Source organism: Oryctolagus cuniculus, chromosome 13 (assembly GCF_964237555.1).
Source record: "Oryctolagus cuniculus chromosome 13, mOryCun1.1, whole genome shotgun sequence".
NCBI lineage: Eukaryota > Metazoa > Chordata > Mammalia > Lagomorpha > Leporidae > Oryctolagus > Oryctolagus cuniculus.
Genome location: NC_091444.1, coordinates 31,674,227 through 31,691,873, shown reverse-complemented (window position 1 = coordinate 31,691,873; position 17,647 = coordinate 31,674,227). Strand labels below are relative to the sequence as shown.

At 35.6% G+C, this 17,647-nt stretch overlaps 1 protein-coding gene across 2 annotated transcripts in view; it reads left to right on the top strand.

The window, feature by feature from the left end:
- GPATCH2 (G-patch domain containing 2) overlaps positions 1–17,301 on the top strand; it is a 180,601-nt gene extending 163,300 nt beyond the window's left edge. Inside the window, exons 10-11 of one of the 2 annotated variants that reach the window (XM_002717402.5) lie at positions 837–925; positions 13,615–17,301. In XM_002717402.5, coding sequence (XP_002717448.1) covers positions 837–925; positions 13,615–13,835 — 310 coding nt within the window. In that variant the 3' untranslated portion in view covers positions 13,836–17,301. Of the gene's footprint in view, positions 1–836; positions 926–13,614 lie in introns of those variants that run through there. The other variant, XM_051821342.2, reaches the window with a different exon arrangement.
- The last annotated feature ends 346 nt before the right edge of the window (positions 17,302–17,647 follow it).

Below are 17,647 nucleotides of genomic sequence, written 5' to 3'. Positions count from 1 at the left end.
AACCAGGAAACAAACACAAGATCCTTCCATAGTTTGAAAATTTGAAGACCTTTAAATCCTTTCCTTTTTTTTTTTTTAGTCTTTTTTTATTTCCAGTTGGCCCATTTCTTATTTTTACAAAACTCTTTAATGTAGGAGACAAAGAGTAAACAGAATAATCTAACTATAACTGATTCCAAGATAGCTGAAGGTCCATTCTCAGTTTTTATGTATCATGGCTTTCCAAAGATACTCCAGTTTCATGTTAGACTATTCAGTAGCAGTAGACAAGCATCAATGTGTTCAAATTACATTTTCTCACCTGTTAGTAAATAATTAATTAAAGAATTCTAATGAGATGGGTTATAAGGGGAACATCACTTTCCTTCCATTTATTTTAAATGTTTTAAAAGAATTCACTGCTGCATAATATCCTAAAAGAAATTGATCATACTTTTCCTGTAATAAATGTTGTTCTGACAGTAAAGCATTAGTAACCAATTGATAACCTAGCAACAATATTGTGATCTCTTTAGATAATTAATCTTAGCTATTTTCCTGTCAGAAGCAACAGTGCTTGATTTTATGTTGAGCCAGAAAGATTGCCAGTTTTGAAAATTAAAAAGCATTCCTTTTATATTATTCATTCCAGTAACAATTTATGATGGCGCATTTAGCTGCTGAACGCTTGTCAACAAACGTAATTACGTTTCGATATAAACAAGATTGGTGGTTTTACTATGCAGCTCCATCTTTGTTGAGAATGTTTTGATTTAAGTTCAGATTATACAAGCTGTGTATTTATGTGTCATTTTTTCCCTCCTTTGTTAATAGTTTTTTCTGATAATTATTTGTAGGCAAACAAGCATGCATTTAGGATCCTTATGCACGGGAGATATCAAACGGAGGAGAAAAGCTGCACCTTTGCCTGGACCTACTGCAGCAGGTAAAAAAAAGGAGGTGTTGGAGTGGAGCTCCAGTGTAGAGTTCATAAATCATCAGGAGTAAAATAGATAATCTGTAAGCAGTGCAGTTGCAAGAAACAATTAAAACAAATCATTTGATTTTGGTGTCAGGTTGTATTACCTGTTCCTTCTGCAAATTTTCCAGGTAGCCAATCAATAAAGTATTTGCTACACACCTGCCCAAATGCAAGACTTTCTGTGAAGAAATAACAGATACAAAAATTTCAAAGGTTATATCTTTGGTCTTAGGAAATTTACAGACTTGTTGGGGAAATAGGCATATGTAGACAAAATGGTAATAAATAAAAAATTCAAAAGATAAAGCAGCAGCCTCAAAACACATGCCCCATGTAGCAGTAGTAGATGGGAACTTGGCTTATGCATGTGGCAGTCTAGTTTCTAATCCTGGCCACCCAGCGGTCTTAGATTCATCTTCCCTTATTTAGACATCATTAGCTTTAGGATAAAAGAAAATCTCATTTTTCCTGCAAAAGTTATCATTCTGATAACATGTAATTCTTATTATGTGCATGGTTTGGGAGAACACCACAAGTGTTAATAAGAGGGAAGTCAGTACAGACCAGAGGGAACTAGAAGCCTTTTGGAAATGGCAAAGACTTGTGCTTGGAAATGGAATATTGAGTAAGATTAATATGTAATGCAAGAGCAGTGGTAAGTGAGGCACAGTAACAGAAGGAAGTCACCTGGGCATTAATATGTACACAGTCACACAGGATTATAAAATAGTTAGCCATGATGGGTTTATGATGTAGCAAAATCTATGAGAAAATTCAGCCAAAGTGGATACTTGGTCAGTTAACTAAGAGTAACAACCTTGGCCTATTGCCTGGGATCCTTAACCATTCCAGGTTTATAAACTTTCACTTGACTTCCTTTCATCTGAGCAATCTTTTCTAAGAAAAATGATGTTAAATATAGACTATGAAAATAAGAACCATATCAATAGAATAAGCAGTGACAAGAAATAAATATATATGTGTATATAGATAGATTTTTCCTTTTCCTGCCTTTTTTTTTAAGATTTATTTGAGAGAGAGAGAGGGAGAGACAGAGATCTTCCATCCTCTGATTCACTCTCCAGATGGCTGCAATGGCCAAGGTTTGGCCAGGCCAAACCTGAAACCAAGAACTTCATCTGAGTTTCTCATAGGGGTGGCAGAGGCCCAAACACTTGAGCCATCTTCTGCTGCTTTCCCCAGGTACATTAACAAGGCGCTGTATCAGAAGTGGAGCAGCCGAGACTCTAACTGTCTCCCGTATGGGATGCCAGCATTGCAGGCAGTGACTTTACCTGCTACGCCACAATGCAGGCCCCTTTCTTTCTTTTCCTTCCTTTTTTGTTATTTCTGTTTTGTTGGCCTGGTTATTTTAAAGGAAGTAAAAGATGTAAAGCTTACATTCTCTGTTTAGGAAACCCATTGCATAGTTCAGCTCCAGAAAATTCAAGAATTACTTAAAATCGGAGGATTCCTTATGCAATTATTCCATATAAGGGGCTACACTAAAAAGGCATGCATTTAATCACAATATCTGCTCTTTATGCTTCTAGTGGTATGAAATTTCAGGATTTGGAATTGGGGAATGTTTTGTGTATATAGCACATTTGTGCTTATATAGAGTGATATTTACCACTTACTGGGGACCTGCTATATACCTGAAACTTTATGATTTTAGGTATATAACTCTATAAGCTAGATGTTGTTAATATTTTACAGATCAGAAAATTAAGGTGCAGGTTTAGGCTAGCTACCTAAGATGATATAATTATTGAATGGGAAGAGGAGATGCAAGCTTAGGTCAGTTATTCCTAACCCCCATGCTCTTTCCATAATAACATACTTACAGCCTCTTTGTGAGACTGTCCTATTGTTTTTGTTGATTTGAACTCACTGTTATGTGCATTGAATTGTATAGAAGATGTATTTAGCTATGATATATAGAAATACAGAATATTCATGAAACACTTTAGAAGTATCTATCTCTTCATAAAGAGATACACTCATCTAGCCCATTCTAGATCAAATACATAAGTTCTTTCCTTCAAATCTTTCATAAGGCAGGCGGAGGATTCTTTAACGTTCCCATTAAAGCTGAATGGTCCCCTGAATTCTCCTACCTTTCAGTGATTTCAAGCATTAGTGGCAAAGACAGCCCAAGAGCAGTCTGAGGCATGCTACTAGCACCATTGTGTCAGCAGTGAGTCAGGTCCAAACGCTCTGAACACCCATGAGGTGAGAAGGAAAATGCACAGTGGTTGAAGCGTGGGTAATATAATTATTTCTACCAGGCAGTTTTGGTGTTACAACTGAGTACCATCAGAGGAAAGCATCTATATGGAGTATGGGTACAAACATTAAATGTTAGCCTAAAACAGCTTTTTTTCATAAACTTTCACCAGCATATTTGAGATGTTACATCTCAAAATTGTCATGATTCTCTTAACAGTAAGAATTTTTATTACACTGCTGTATTTTTATTTAAAGATAAAATTTGTAGAAGTGTAATGCATTTTTAATTAACTCAAAAAGTACTGGAGGAGGTGAATGATATTACTGGTTTTCAACGTATTTTTTAAATCTATGCATAACTGCTTCTCTCAAAGAGGAAGAGATTGAGGTTATTTTAAAGTTCTCAGTTTTAAATAGGATATCTTCTAGCACTAATGAATCAACTCTAAGGTGAAGATTATTATCTGAATTCACATAAGAAATGCTTTTGCATAAATACACTTTGATAATGAGGTTATGGATCCTAGATCATCTTGCCTCTGAAGATTACAATTTTCAAATTCTGGAATATCCTCAGTCACATAATAAAGAATCTGTTATAATTTGTAAACCTCTGAAGTTAAGCTCACATGTAGAATTATTTTAAAGAATATTCTTGCCATTTTACAAGCCCTTGCAGACCTCTTAGAAAGCACATTAAATTGAATTGAGATATATCTTGCCTTTAGTCAACATTAAATCTAAGCTGCAAAAATACAGAGGAAGATAAAGCTCTCTCATTTGAAACAGGGAGTAAGAGTTAAAAGACTGACAGCTTGAATATGGTTTGGTAATTCCCTCCAATTGATATTTGAAATATTATACAAACAGCAGTTTTAGAAAAGGTATATCAGAAAAGAATGTTAGAAAATTGTATTTGGGCATTTTAACTTTATAATCCCAAACTAAGTTTGTATCATAATTTATGACCCTAAGGATAAATAATAATATATTATGTTCATAGTAAATATTTTTTTAAAAATCTAAGTCCCCACTGAACACAAAATCGGATCCAGTTTACCTGCCGATACTGAAAATGTTTCTGATCTTGTAGCAACAGCTTTGAAGCATAATTTTGCCACTTTACAATGCCCCAGACCAGCCGGCCTTGTTATCAGTTGAACATTTATTAATTGTGACAGGAACACCAAATTTATTTCAGTGCTTTAGCTTATTTACTGCTCTTTCACCTTTGTATTTTGTATTGACAAAGTAAAATGAATATTGATAAGGTTAGATATTGATTTTTTTTTTTTATGTATAGCTTGTTCTCTGCCTGAAAGTCACATACCAAAAGATAGTGGAGGTCTCAGTAGCAAAGGATGTAGATTTACTGTTATGAAATTGAGAACTACTGACTAGAAGGTTTGCCAGCAGAATGCATTTAATAGTTTGAAAAATGTCACCTGTAAAGGTGAAAAAAAGAGTAAGCAAAACAGGAGAAATATTATAAGCATTCTTAAAAAATAGTCAGCAGTATTGGTTATGGTCTATGTTTTAGGGAGAAGTCCGTTTACAAAGGATTTGGTATTAAAAGATCTAAGTATGTTTGTTGAGATATTGTGGCTACAGCTTTTTTGGTTTTATTTTGTTTTGTGAAGTACAGAGACAGAGAAAAACATAGAGAGACAGAGACTCCCATTTGTTGGGTCACTCCCCAGATGCCCACACAGCTGGAGTTAAGCCAGAGCAGGAGCCAGGAGCTGGGAGTGCAATGTTGAGCCATCACTGCTGCCTCCCAGGATCTATGTTGGCAGGGAGCCAGACCAGGACTTGAACCCAGATGCTCCAGTGTGGGATGCACACATCTTACATACTAGGCTAGATGATTCATTCCTATATTACTAAGTTTGAAACCAGAGTGTCTGAATGTACAGCAGAAGCCTAGGACATAAACAACCCTAAATACCTAGACACACACACCACCAAACCTCCCTTTATTTATGCATTTTAGTAGTCTTGAACAAGTCTCATTAGCATTCATGCTAGGGAACATTACAAACTGGTATTAAAAAAAAAAAAAACAGTCATTCCTGGCGATATGAAAAACTAAATAATCAGAAAAGATTTTAACTACAGGATAACTGGAAATGCTGAATAAAATGTATTACCATCTTTTTAGACGTGAAGCTGAGAATGCAGGAAAGACAAAGAAATGTTCAGATCTAAAATTGATACGAGGACCACATCCCCATGTCCACAAATACTGTGGCCCATCTCAGAAATCTGGAAATCTGTTTGTTAGAGCTCCCACGGGAAGAGAGCCAGATCTGGGAGCTGGATGTGAGGCTCCTTGTCAAGTCAAAACTTCCAGGAAGCTCCATCCTGGGAAATGAGCAGAGCAGAAACAAACCCCACCTATTTGCAAAAGGGGAAAATAAATAATGTTTTTACCTGGGCTCCATATAGAAAACTTATTAAAATTTGTAACCAACAAGTTATTCTCTCATGAGTCACTAGTTTAAAATTACATCACGTCAAAATATTGAGATAAAAACAGATCCCTGAAGCACATGTACATTGGAGGTACATGCCTTCAACCCAAACCTCACAGAACCACCACAAATAAAAACCTGCTGAAGATGATCTCATAAACCAAAACTGAAAAATGTTATACTAACAGTTTCAAAACTGAAAAGGAGGAGCCGGCATGTGGCAGAGCAGGTTAAGCCTGTCACCTGCCACTCCAGCATCCCACATAAGCACCAGTTTGAGTCCCAACCTTTCCGCTTCTGATCTAGCTCTCTGCTACTGCACCTGGGAAAGCAGCAAAAGATGACCCAAGTCCTTGGGCCCCTGCCACCAGGCTCCTGACTTTATTTGGGGAGTGAACCAAAGTATATGGAAAAAATTCCTTCTCTCTCTCTTTCTGTCTCTCCCTATTTCCCTGTAACTCTGCCTCTCAGATATATAAGTAAATCTTTTAGAAAAATGAAAAGGAATAATTATGTATTATGTACTATGAAAATATCTTAAAATTATAACTGCACAGATTAAGTGACAGTTTTAGTACAGCCAAAAGACAGTGAATTTTAAGAGAAATCTGAAGAGATTACCTCTCCCCCTCTCCTTTTGTCTCTCAAATAAAAAAAAATACATCTTCAAAGTCGGGAAGTCCAAGTCTGTGTGAGGAAATGTTACATATAAATAAAATCATAATTAGACATATATAACAAAATTTCAGAACACCATAGGTAAAGAGAAGAACTTAAGAATAGTCAAAGAGAAGAGATATAGACTCCATACTATGAAATTATACAAGTAGTAAACTTCAAAACAGCAGTACAGTTTAGAAGATAAGAAATAATGTTTCAAAGTACTTAGATAAAATGACTGGATTAATCTAAGTTATATATCCAGTTAAGCTATTACCCACCAATGAGGATAAAATAAAGTGATTTTCAGGTAAAGACCTACCATACTAAATTCTTTACCTTAAGTGGAACAAGATAATCGATTTGGAAAAGAATGGCAATCGGGAGGAATGGTAGACAATGAAAATTGTTGAACATGTACTTAAAGCTAAACTAATACTAAATGTATACAAATAGTAATAATGGTGGTGACAATGGCCATAGAGATGATTAATAAGATGGAACTAAAATTCTGAACAGTGATGAATAAAATTTGAGGAAATAAGTCAGATAGACATGTTGACTCTTTGAAAGTAATTTGTAAAGTAATACAAATATAGTGTATAGTTTCCAAGCTGTTATAATCAATTAGTAGATGTCAGAAAGGAAGAAATAAAAATGTATAGAAAAAGCATTATTAATAGCCTTAAAAGGTGGGCCTGTGGCCTAGTGATTAACTTGCTAGTTAAGAGATCACATCCCATTTTAGAGTGTCTAGGTCTGATTCCCTGCTCCAACGCCTGATTCCAGCTTCCTATTGATGCTGACCCTGGGAGGCAGTGCCAATGGCCAAGTAATTGGATTCCTGCTATCCATTTGGGAGACCTTGATTGAATTCCTAGCTCCTGCCCCAGCCCAGCCTTGGCCACTGTGAACATATGTGGAGTACACCAGCAGACAGGAGCACTCTTGTGCCTCTCAAAATAAAGACAAATATAAAAATTGCATTAAATGCAAAAGAAATACAAATGTATCAGTAATCACAATAAATGTAAATGGAGTAAATGTATCAGTTTATTTCAGGGATTATCATAATGGATAAAAGAACAAAACCTAGTATGTGCTATTCACAGTAAATGCAAGTAAAACATCTGGTATGATTTAGATACAAGCCAAAGAAAGTGAAAGTAGCTAGAATTCTAACGAGCAAAAATGAATCTTGAGGTATTTCAGGAGATAGAACAATATTTTTAGTAAGACTTGCTATACTGCTTAAAGCTACTAAAATTTTTTCCAGGAGTTTAAAGTTTCTGAATAGAATAAAACCTCAGTCAGTTGCAAAAATGTGGCAGAAGAAATGACAGAATATAACATATTGATGATATAATTCTATATTATTTCAATCAATAGAAAGAGTAATATTTGCACTCAGATGCCCTAAGTAAATGTTCTAACTGGGACACTTACTAGGTAGTTGACTTAGACAGGTACATTCCCTCTCGAAACATCAGTTTAATGTATACAATAGGGCCAATAATCCCCACCTTTCCTATTGATAAGGAAGATCAAAAGAAATTATAGAAATGGAGACCTTTTTAATTTCCAAAGACTATAAACATTATTTATTTCAAGTTTTCCAAGAGTTTCAGTGTATATATGCCATGATTTTTCCATATATAAATTGAGAGAAGTTAGTGTTGCAATTCACATATTACCCAACAAACTATTAAAATACAGTTGTGGGGCTGGTGTTATGGCATAACAGGTAAAGCCGCTGCCTGTGATGCCAGCATCCTGTAGAAGCACTGATTCATGTCCTGCTGCTCCACTTCCGAACCAGCTACCTGCTAATGCACCTGGGAAAGCAGTGGAAGATGGCCCAAGTGCTTGAGCCCCTGTATCCACACAGGAGACCTGGATGGAGCTTCTGCCTCCTGGCTTTGGCCTGGCTCAGCCCTTGCCATTGCAGCCTTCTGGGGAGGCAACCAGCAGATAAAAGACCTCGATCTCTCTCTGTCACTCTCTCCTCCCCAAAGCTCTGACTTTCAAATAAATAAATAAATAAATCTTTTGTTAAAAATTAAAATAAATAAATAAAATATTGTTTGAAACATTATCTCTACTAAAAATTCTCAACAGGTGACAGTGCAGGTAATAGAAGATGTGTAGGCTTTTGGAGTAACCTTAACTAAAGTTAAATCCTACCGTACTCACTATATGGTCAAGGTCAGTTTGGTTCATCTCTTTGAGAATCATTAAATTCCCTCTCCCTAGCACAGTTGTTGTGAAGAATAGAGATAATGGATATCACCTACAGAATGCTGATACCTTGTACCAGGTACATAGTAAGCAGGAAATATATGGTCTGGATGATGTTACAGCAAATATTCACCCTTCTGTGCTTACAAATTTAGTGTAACAGATTTTTAAGGTTTTTGGTGTTTGGGTTTTTTTTGTTTGTTTGTTTTGTTTTTTTTTTTTTTTTTTTATTAGGTAGAGTTATAGACAGTGAGAGAGAGACAGAGAGAAAGGTCTTCCTTCCTTTGGTTCACTCCCCTAGTGGCCGCCACGGCCAGCACTGTGTCAATCCGAAGCCAGGAGCCGGGTGCTTCCTCCTGGTCTCCCATGCGGGTGCAGGGACCCAAGCACTTGGGCCATCATCCACTGCCCTTCCCGGGCCACAGCAGAGAGCTGGACTGGAAGAGAAGCAACTGGGACTAGTACCCGGCGCCCCAACCGGGACTAGAACCCGGGGTGCCGGCACCACAGGCGGAGAATTAGCCAAGTGAGCCAGGGCACCGGCCCTAAGGTGTTTTTTTTTTTTTTTTTTTTTTGTGGCTTTGATGATCATTCCATGATAAATATATGTTTTATAACAAAATATTTCTTTATAAGAACACTCCCTTCTCCAAATATGTCAATAGTAGACCACATTTTCCTTTTCTACAAAATAGATGCTGGTTTCTTTGAATTGCCATTGTTGCAATTAACTATTTGAACTTACTATTTTTAAGAAATCATATGAGAAATATCTGCAATGTGGCAGATAAAATACAAAGTAGTCTGAATCAGTGAGTCTTTCTTACTGTATTAAAAAAATTAAAGCCCTTGACAAATAGTAGCATCTACCACTATCTCACATCTCAAATTATACTAAATGTTGTTCGTTGAGTTACTGTCTTCAAAAATTCGAGTTATTAACTTTCTTCAAAAATCATGGCCCTCCCCTTATTGAAAATGGAATTGAGGTCCCATAATGAGTTTACTGAGAATCACTTGCTGTTTTACTAACATCTCTAATAATGATATCAGTAGCCCTGCCCCTCAGCTGGCTAATGAAGTGATAAGAAAAAGAAGATGGGAAGAAAGAGTGACCACAAACTACTAAGTGTCTTCGTAATATTAGTGCATTAGCTGTTATATGGGAGGCAGCATGTGTCACCTCCCCTTCCATTGGCTGTTGAGCCAACATCAATACAACACTTTCAGAGCCAAATTACTAAACAAGCTGCCAATTAGGCTTGCAGTCAGCTGGATAGATTAGTGGCTAAGAGAGGCCGTTACAAGATTTTCATCTCTTGAACCAATTACGCAAGTGAATTACCCTCCACAATACTCTTTGGAAGATTTGAAGGGAAAGGACCTACTCAGCTGTAATAGAAACAAGAGATCCAGCATACAGGCTGGGAGTGGGAGCATGCAGAAGGGTTTGCAGGCTATGTTTTGTGAAAACTGCCAGAGCAGAAGAGCTTTCTAGAAAAGGACTTAAAGGATTTAACACTGCGAGAGCAGAAGAAGGGGAAATGATGGTTATGGTATATACTGTGCTAAGACAGTTATTCCACTCCCATGCTTTAATCTCATAAAAGACAGATAAGAGACCAACAGTAGGGCTAGTATCATCTTCCATGAAAAATGAAGTATTTGTGACTTTTGACTTTTTTAGGTTGTATTTCTATGGGGAAAGCTTTAGCATTTGAGGAATTAACTGTTACACTTTTTTCTTCCTTTTTTGTTTCAAGTATAAACAATACTTTATTTTAAAGAAGAGAAGTGAACTCAGCATTATAAGAGATAGAGGTGGGGAAATGAGTTAGTTTCCACCTATATTAAAAACACAAACATGAGAATAGTCAGACCACCCCTGGATTGAAACAAAATATTTGAAAATTATGAAAGTGAATTCTTTTCACTTGCTGTTAACTGTAGAGCTGAAAATTGGCCATAATTTAGCAGTTTTATGTAGAAATTTTTAAATTGGCCTTATTTTTTTTCTTAAAATTAAACAAATTTTAAACTTGAATTTTTGCAAATGTTGTGTCTGAAATGTGAGTAAACAGATGTGTAGCCTACGGCAACATTAGACCTCTGATATGCTTTTAGCTTACGAATGAAATTGAATTAATTCATGGCTATCACCAAAAAATCAGGGTTATAAGACTGACTGCTGGTGCACTGTTGAACCTAGCATACCCGATCAGCAGCTGTTTTGACAAAAATTACATGTTTTGGAAGCCTGCCTTGGTTGTCACTTTAAACATAAATTCAAAATAAAAACTCAATTACTCTTTTGCTCAACAAAATTTATTGGTAAATGGCTTTTCTTTGAGTTTGTCTACTTATAATCTCTATTTACACATATTTTGCCCTCAGTAAATAATGTTATGCAGTATATTTTCTTTGACCTCAGACATGGCCATTCAAAGTACAGGTAATGGAAATTTTTTCTGTTTCACATTAAAGTGCTTGTTTCCAAGTAAGAATCCATTTGATATGTCCAGAGTCACTGTTTACTTAATCTTTAATTCCCGATAATAAATTTTGCAAATGGCAGTGATTCATTCTATTCTCACTCCTAAAATGTAATGAAGATTGAGCATCCCAAAATGTCCCACAAGGGGCTCTGAAAATCAATGAGTGATTGCTCTGTAGTAAATAAGAGTTACACTTAGAAAACTCATCTCCAACACTTTGCAGTTTTCCTTCTTTTACAAGTCAAAAACCACAAGAAACAACCCACCTGCTGTTTGCCAGAATGCCAGATACAAATTTCCAGATATACTACTGGTTCAACAAACAATAGTTCTTTTTATCATTACTTCACTTTTTGCTGTGAAATATGTATACCAAAGAACACATAGATATATACATATATATATATATATATATATATGTTTAAAGAATAATGATTAGTTGACCATTTGTGCAGCCATGACCCAGGCCAAGAAATAGAGCACTTTGGGGTCCCATAGGTAATATTTTGTTGTGACTGAATCTTAAGGATTTTTCTGTCTGTGACACCACTGCGATCATGAGCGTGGGCTCAGAAAAGGAGTTCTGAGGGACAAAAGGGACAGAAGTTCTCAGCTTTTGTTGTTGTTGCTGCTGCTGGGTATGTGCAGTGTCATAATCCTGAGTCAGGGAGGAAATATGTGATGATAGAAAAGGTCAGTGGGGGCTGGGGGGAGGTCTAGGTTGGTCCTAGAAAGACATGTGACTCACAAGCTTTGGAAAGCAGTGAGCAGTCTTGTCAAAAGCTGCCCATCTCAGCCTCCTTGTAGGAAGATTCAGCCCACATTTCAGGGCATAAATACAAGTATGCTAGACCCAGGGCTCAATTGATACACTAGGAACATCATGCAGATCTTTGAAAAGTAAGGTATCTTCAACCTTGGAGGCCCAGGGAGGGAATGTCAGTCAAGCACTGCATCCCCGTAAGTGTGCAACTCCAGAGCTCTACAGCACTTTTGTGGGAAGCCCTGGTGGAAGAGATGGGACTGAATGTGTTCTCACTAAAGCAAAGGTTATATGAAGGTACAGTCACTACCTACCTTTTCTAATCTTTTTTTCTAATCTACAGTCTCTAATGCTGATAACCACTTTTGTGGTTAGGAAGTAACCACAAGAAATGCTCTGGTAATTAAGGTTCTAGTTGTTAGTATTTGGCTAGGTCAAGATTTTCTTGCTATCTTCTTTTCTTGTACCATAATCTAATTGCTGCCACTACAGTATGAACAGATACAGACCAAACAAGGAGTACTAACCTATACTGTACCTGGGGCAGACAGACCAAGTCCATGCCTGCAGTTACAAGAAAGATCTCAGGTTCTTGTGATTCTTTGACATGTATGATATTTGTTAATTTCTCAGTTCACTGACTTCAAATATTTAATACTCCTAAGTTTTTCCCTAAAATCAAACAGTATATATGCTCAACTTTTCCCATACGGGCCTAAAATCCAATTTTAAATAAAAAAACTTATCTTTGAAACTGTCATCCAAGAGAATCTTAAAATTAGATGCATTTCTCAGGTGTCTTTGCTAAGAGAAGAAAACAACAGCTCTATCTAATTCTCATGACAAGCACTAGACTATTCCTTGCCAAATAATGAAGATGGTGAGAAGGGGAGGTAGACAGAAGGAGAAGGAAGAGCAAGAAATAAGAAGGACTATTTATATGTGGTGAGAGATATATATCTGTTTTTACATTATATGTGTATGTTTATATATACATATATATTTAAATTTCAATATTATTTTCCTCTCCTTACCCATCTCTATACTCATTAAAACATGGACCTGGAAGGAAAGAAGAGAGCTAAAGGATGCATATGTTTACAGACTGAATAATAAATAACAAGAAGGGGATTATAAGAATATAAATTCCTAGGAATTTAGAATGCCATCAGTAGTGCTTTGGGTTTAGTTTGAATTTGGTTTTGCTGAATGTCAAAGTCCTGGGCAAATGTAAGATATTATGCTATAAGTTAGTGATTTTCAGAATCACCCATTGAGACTTTAATTGTAATAAAAAGAAAAAATATCCATTTGTAGAGTACTTCACAATTTACTGTCAATTACCCTTACATATTGAGGTACTTCAAAAAAAATCAGAAACAATGGAATTTACTTTGCTGCAAATATATTTTAAAATCCATGGATCATTTTTTTCATAATATCCATTTTCCATGAACTTGTAGAAGACCACTCATGCATGATCTCATCTGATAGTACAACTTTCTGTGAGCTAAGCAGTGTATGGTGTAGTATACCTGCTTTTTACAGATGAGAAAACAAAAGCTCAGAGGGTCTTAAATAATTTATCCTGCTTCAAAGTGGTGGAAATGAAATTCCAAGCAAGATCTGTCTTCCATTGATCTCACTACTGTGTGTGTTTCCAAAGATGAAGAAACGACCCTCCTTGGTACCTTTTTGAAAAAAAAAAAATGTTTCAAGCATGTGGTTTTCATATCCTAAGATGTTCAACTGTGTCCCTATTAATGCACAATTATCACTTTATCATTTCAGGACTTGTGGGTGAAAATGCCCAGCCAATCCTAGAAAACAACATTGGAAACCGAATGCTTCAGAATATGGGCTGGATGCCTGGATCAGGCCTTGGACGAGACGGCAAAGGGATCTCTGAGCCCATTCAGGCCATGCAGAGGCCAAAAGGCTTAGGACTTGGATTTCCTCTACCAAAAAACACTCCTGTAACTACGACCCCCAATTCAGGGAAATCCACCTAAGAAGAAAGGCAAAGAAGAAATGCTGTACACTTGTTATTCATTAGATCCTGTTGTCCTTAAATTACAACATACTTCTGTTTTTGAAGCAGAAGTCTGCATTTCCTCAATATTGTCACTCTAGCTTCCTAACTGCACACAGTACTGCCACAGTGTTAGAACTGGGATTTCATCACAATTCATGGTGCTAAAGTGAAAACCTCTCCCCTTACTTCTTTTTTTTTTTTTTTTTTGGAGTTATTTCTTGGTATAAAGAGCTGCTCATTTCTCTTATTTATTTTGATCTCATCTTTCAGTACCCTCTAATGCTTTGCTTGATTCGTGCATGAGTGTGATGCAGGCAAGTGTGAGCACATCCACAGTTTTCTAAAATGGAGCCGGCCTGAAAGGATTATGTTTCATAGCCTCATTACCTGTAGTAACCCAAAAACCCTATTATCCCATCAGTGAAGTCCTAAGCAAATCTTTGTTCGAAAGGCTTGACAATTTTCATATCCCTTGAATTTGGTTTTCTCGTAAGGATTTTTTTCCAGTATTTTACCCATTAATTTTCTATCTTTGGACAATGTAGGATGAAGTTCACAGTTGATAAGCAGCAATTAATATTTCCCTCAGACATTTTGACAAAGTAAACCTCTTCATTGTTATCACCACAGTGCCCTCAACATTAATGCAGATAATATAAATTTTACCTCATTTAGAACATAAGATAGTTATCTAAATGTATAAATACATTTATAAAAAATGTATTTTTTAAATTCACCATTACTAAACTGTAAACTCTATTAATCCAGACTTACTTCTACCTCTTTCTTCCCAAAGTTGTTATTTTTTTAAGATCAACTCAAATGCATTAAACTGAGTTTTGATTTTAATCATTGGACTGAGTTGTTAGAATATTGAATAAATTCATTTGAAGATTTGAAAATGACTCTCTCAAGAATTCAAATTTCTCACAATGGCCCAACCCACTTAAGAGATGAACAGAGGGAGTGCACAGCACTAATTTGCGCTTAATGAGATGTAAGCTATTCCTCTAAAACGAAGCAAAACAAGTCCTGATCATCATGTGCCAAAGACTGAGTGATTGCTGGATCAGTTACTTCCTGTCAGAAATTCTAAATTGCTCTTGGTTTAGATGAAGTGATTTGTTATCTTCATTACCAAGAATTTCATTATTAATAACTATTAACAGTAACAGTTGTATTTATAGTGACCTATGTTGGTTGGGTAAAGATTGAGATTACTTATGTAATAATATCACATCATTCTCGTGGGTTTTTTGAATTTTGTTAATCCCCAAAAGAATTCTTACAAGGTAGTAAAGGAAGTTTATACATTTAATAAACGTTTCTCAGGTGGTCCCTAAATAAATGACTGCCAACTAGGGAGGGGGAAGTTTGAATTTGAAACAATTTGAAGCTTTGATGGTTTGCCAAATGTACACATTTGTTGTAAGAATTATTTTCTTTTCTGGAGGTATGGTTATAAGAGGAAAGCTTGGTTAAGGGACTGTAGAATAGCAGATGAGTTGCTTTTTTGAAGCATTCCTATGGGATAAAGTAACCCTGTGGTAACCGTATTATGTGATTAATTTTTTTCAAGCTTGTCACTTAGAAAATTGCCATTTTTAATGATTTTTTAAATGTTCTGTCTATGAAGAGGGGGGAAGAGGGGAGATTATATTCCAATTTTAAAATTTCTTTATGATAATGTATTGTGTTCTAAGATCTATTCAAAAGCTTCATTTTGTTTTTGTTTTTGTTTTTGTTTTTGTTTTTGTTTTTGTTTTTTTTAATTCCAAAGCCTGAAGTTCTTCTAAATTCCTAGAATTTCAAAAAGTCAAATGCTGAGCAACTGGTAACAAATGATGATACCATTGTGAGACTGTTTTAAGACTCCCAAGGATGTGGCAATTCTTTTCACTCCATCATGTCCAATGAATGTAAAACTTGCATAGTGAAGAAAAGCATTGCATTTCCCAAGCTATTATGGGGGAACTCCTTAATGAAATATTCAGTCTTTATGAAGGGTTTTTTTTGATTGCCTTTATGGATGGCTGTGATTTGAATGCATAGATTTTATAACTCATATTGTAGTATGAGTTAAGCCAAAGTTAAAATGCAACCCCTCTAAAGAGTTTACTTGGCTTCTCTAACACACCCCAAAATTCATCTTCATATTTTCTGCAAAAAAAAAAAAAATTTCTTAATCTTGACACCAGGAGCCTACAATGTGGCTTACCAGAGAACTTAAAATATTTTGTATTCCTTTTATGTGTTAAACTCTACAGAATATATGAAGCAACACTTAGAGAAGTGACAACATCCCAAGCTTCCCCCATACTTCTTAGAGATATGCCTTCACATTCAGCCATTAAGAAAAATCAGTGCCAACCTGATGTTCTGGTTGTTCCTAAACTTAATTGAAGAAATACACACTCACAATTAAAATAAAGAATGTTTAATGTAAATCAAATGTCCTTTTAGATATGAAGCCTACAGAGTTATTATTTACATATCGTTATAGTTAATATTGCCATCTATTGCACCCTTAGAGCCCAAAGTATCCAATGGAGCTCATGATTTAGAATATCTCATTTATTCACATGTCCTAAAAAAGGTGTGAGGCAGTTCCTCTGCTCTCTTATAAAGCTACTCTTCTATTCCGCGGTATCTCGTATCTCACATCAAACCCACTGGTTATGCTATATTTTTTGAGAGTGCATAGGTCTCTTCCCTTACTATCCAAATTATCCATTCCTGCGATACCTTAGAGAGGCTGAGCATGACTACTTTAGCAATTTGACTTTTTTTTTTTTATGTAGTTGTTGTGCTTGATATTGATTAGGCTGTTTGCTTTAGTCGTTTCCTTCCTTCCTTCTCCCCAAATACAATTTTTAAGGTTACATTCCCCTCAGGTTTGTTTGCCTTTATTTCTAAATGGTATGGCAGCTCTTTAGAAGGAGATTCAGTGCTAACTAAAAGTTGCCAATTAATGGTATCAGTGATTTGAATGCATAGATTTTATAACTCATGTGTAGTATGAGTTAAGCTGAAGTTAAGACAATGGGTTAAAGATATGCATAATGTGTACATAGAGGGGTATCTTCTGTGCACATATGTCTACCATGTACAGTCATGATTGCAAAATATTGCATTTTATGAACATTTATTTTAACCTTTCAAATTGTTATTCTTGTAATTAATTGAACTGACAATTGCTTCTCTTCAGTACGTTTCATTTTAAGCAGATAGCAAAGAGAAAAATCACTGGTGACATGCTTTTTAAAATCATTTTCACCTGTATTTTGTCTTTCAAAGAGAAAAGTGATCTAAATTGGTATTGTAAAATGAAGTTGTTAGCAAAGAATATTTTGGATTTTTCTCTAGTTTTTTTCTTTTGGTAGTAAACAATTATTAACAGTACAACACATAATGAAAGAATAAAGCAATGTTTGAGAGTGTAATTTATAAGTGGTCATTGTCTTTATACTTGAAATACTTCCTTCTTACCTTAAAGTTAAAAAAAAAGTTAAAAACAAAACAAGAAAAAATAGAGTTGCAAGTACTTTTAGTTTGTTTTTTTTTTTTTTTAATGTACTGCCCATTGGCAATATTAAATAGTGCAGTAAAATCATTGTTATCTTTAAGTCTTGGAAATTTTCAATATTTCAAAAGAAGTTAGAGAAAGAAATTGGTAAACTTATTTGACTCACAAATTTATTCATAGTGAACCGTGACCTGCATTGCCACATTTTCTTGTTTGTTTTCTCTGAAGCTTGGCTGGACTGGTTACCGACATTAACTGCCAGG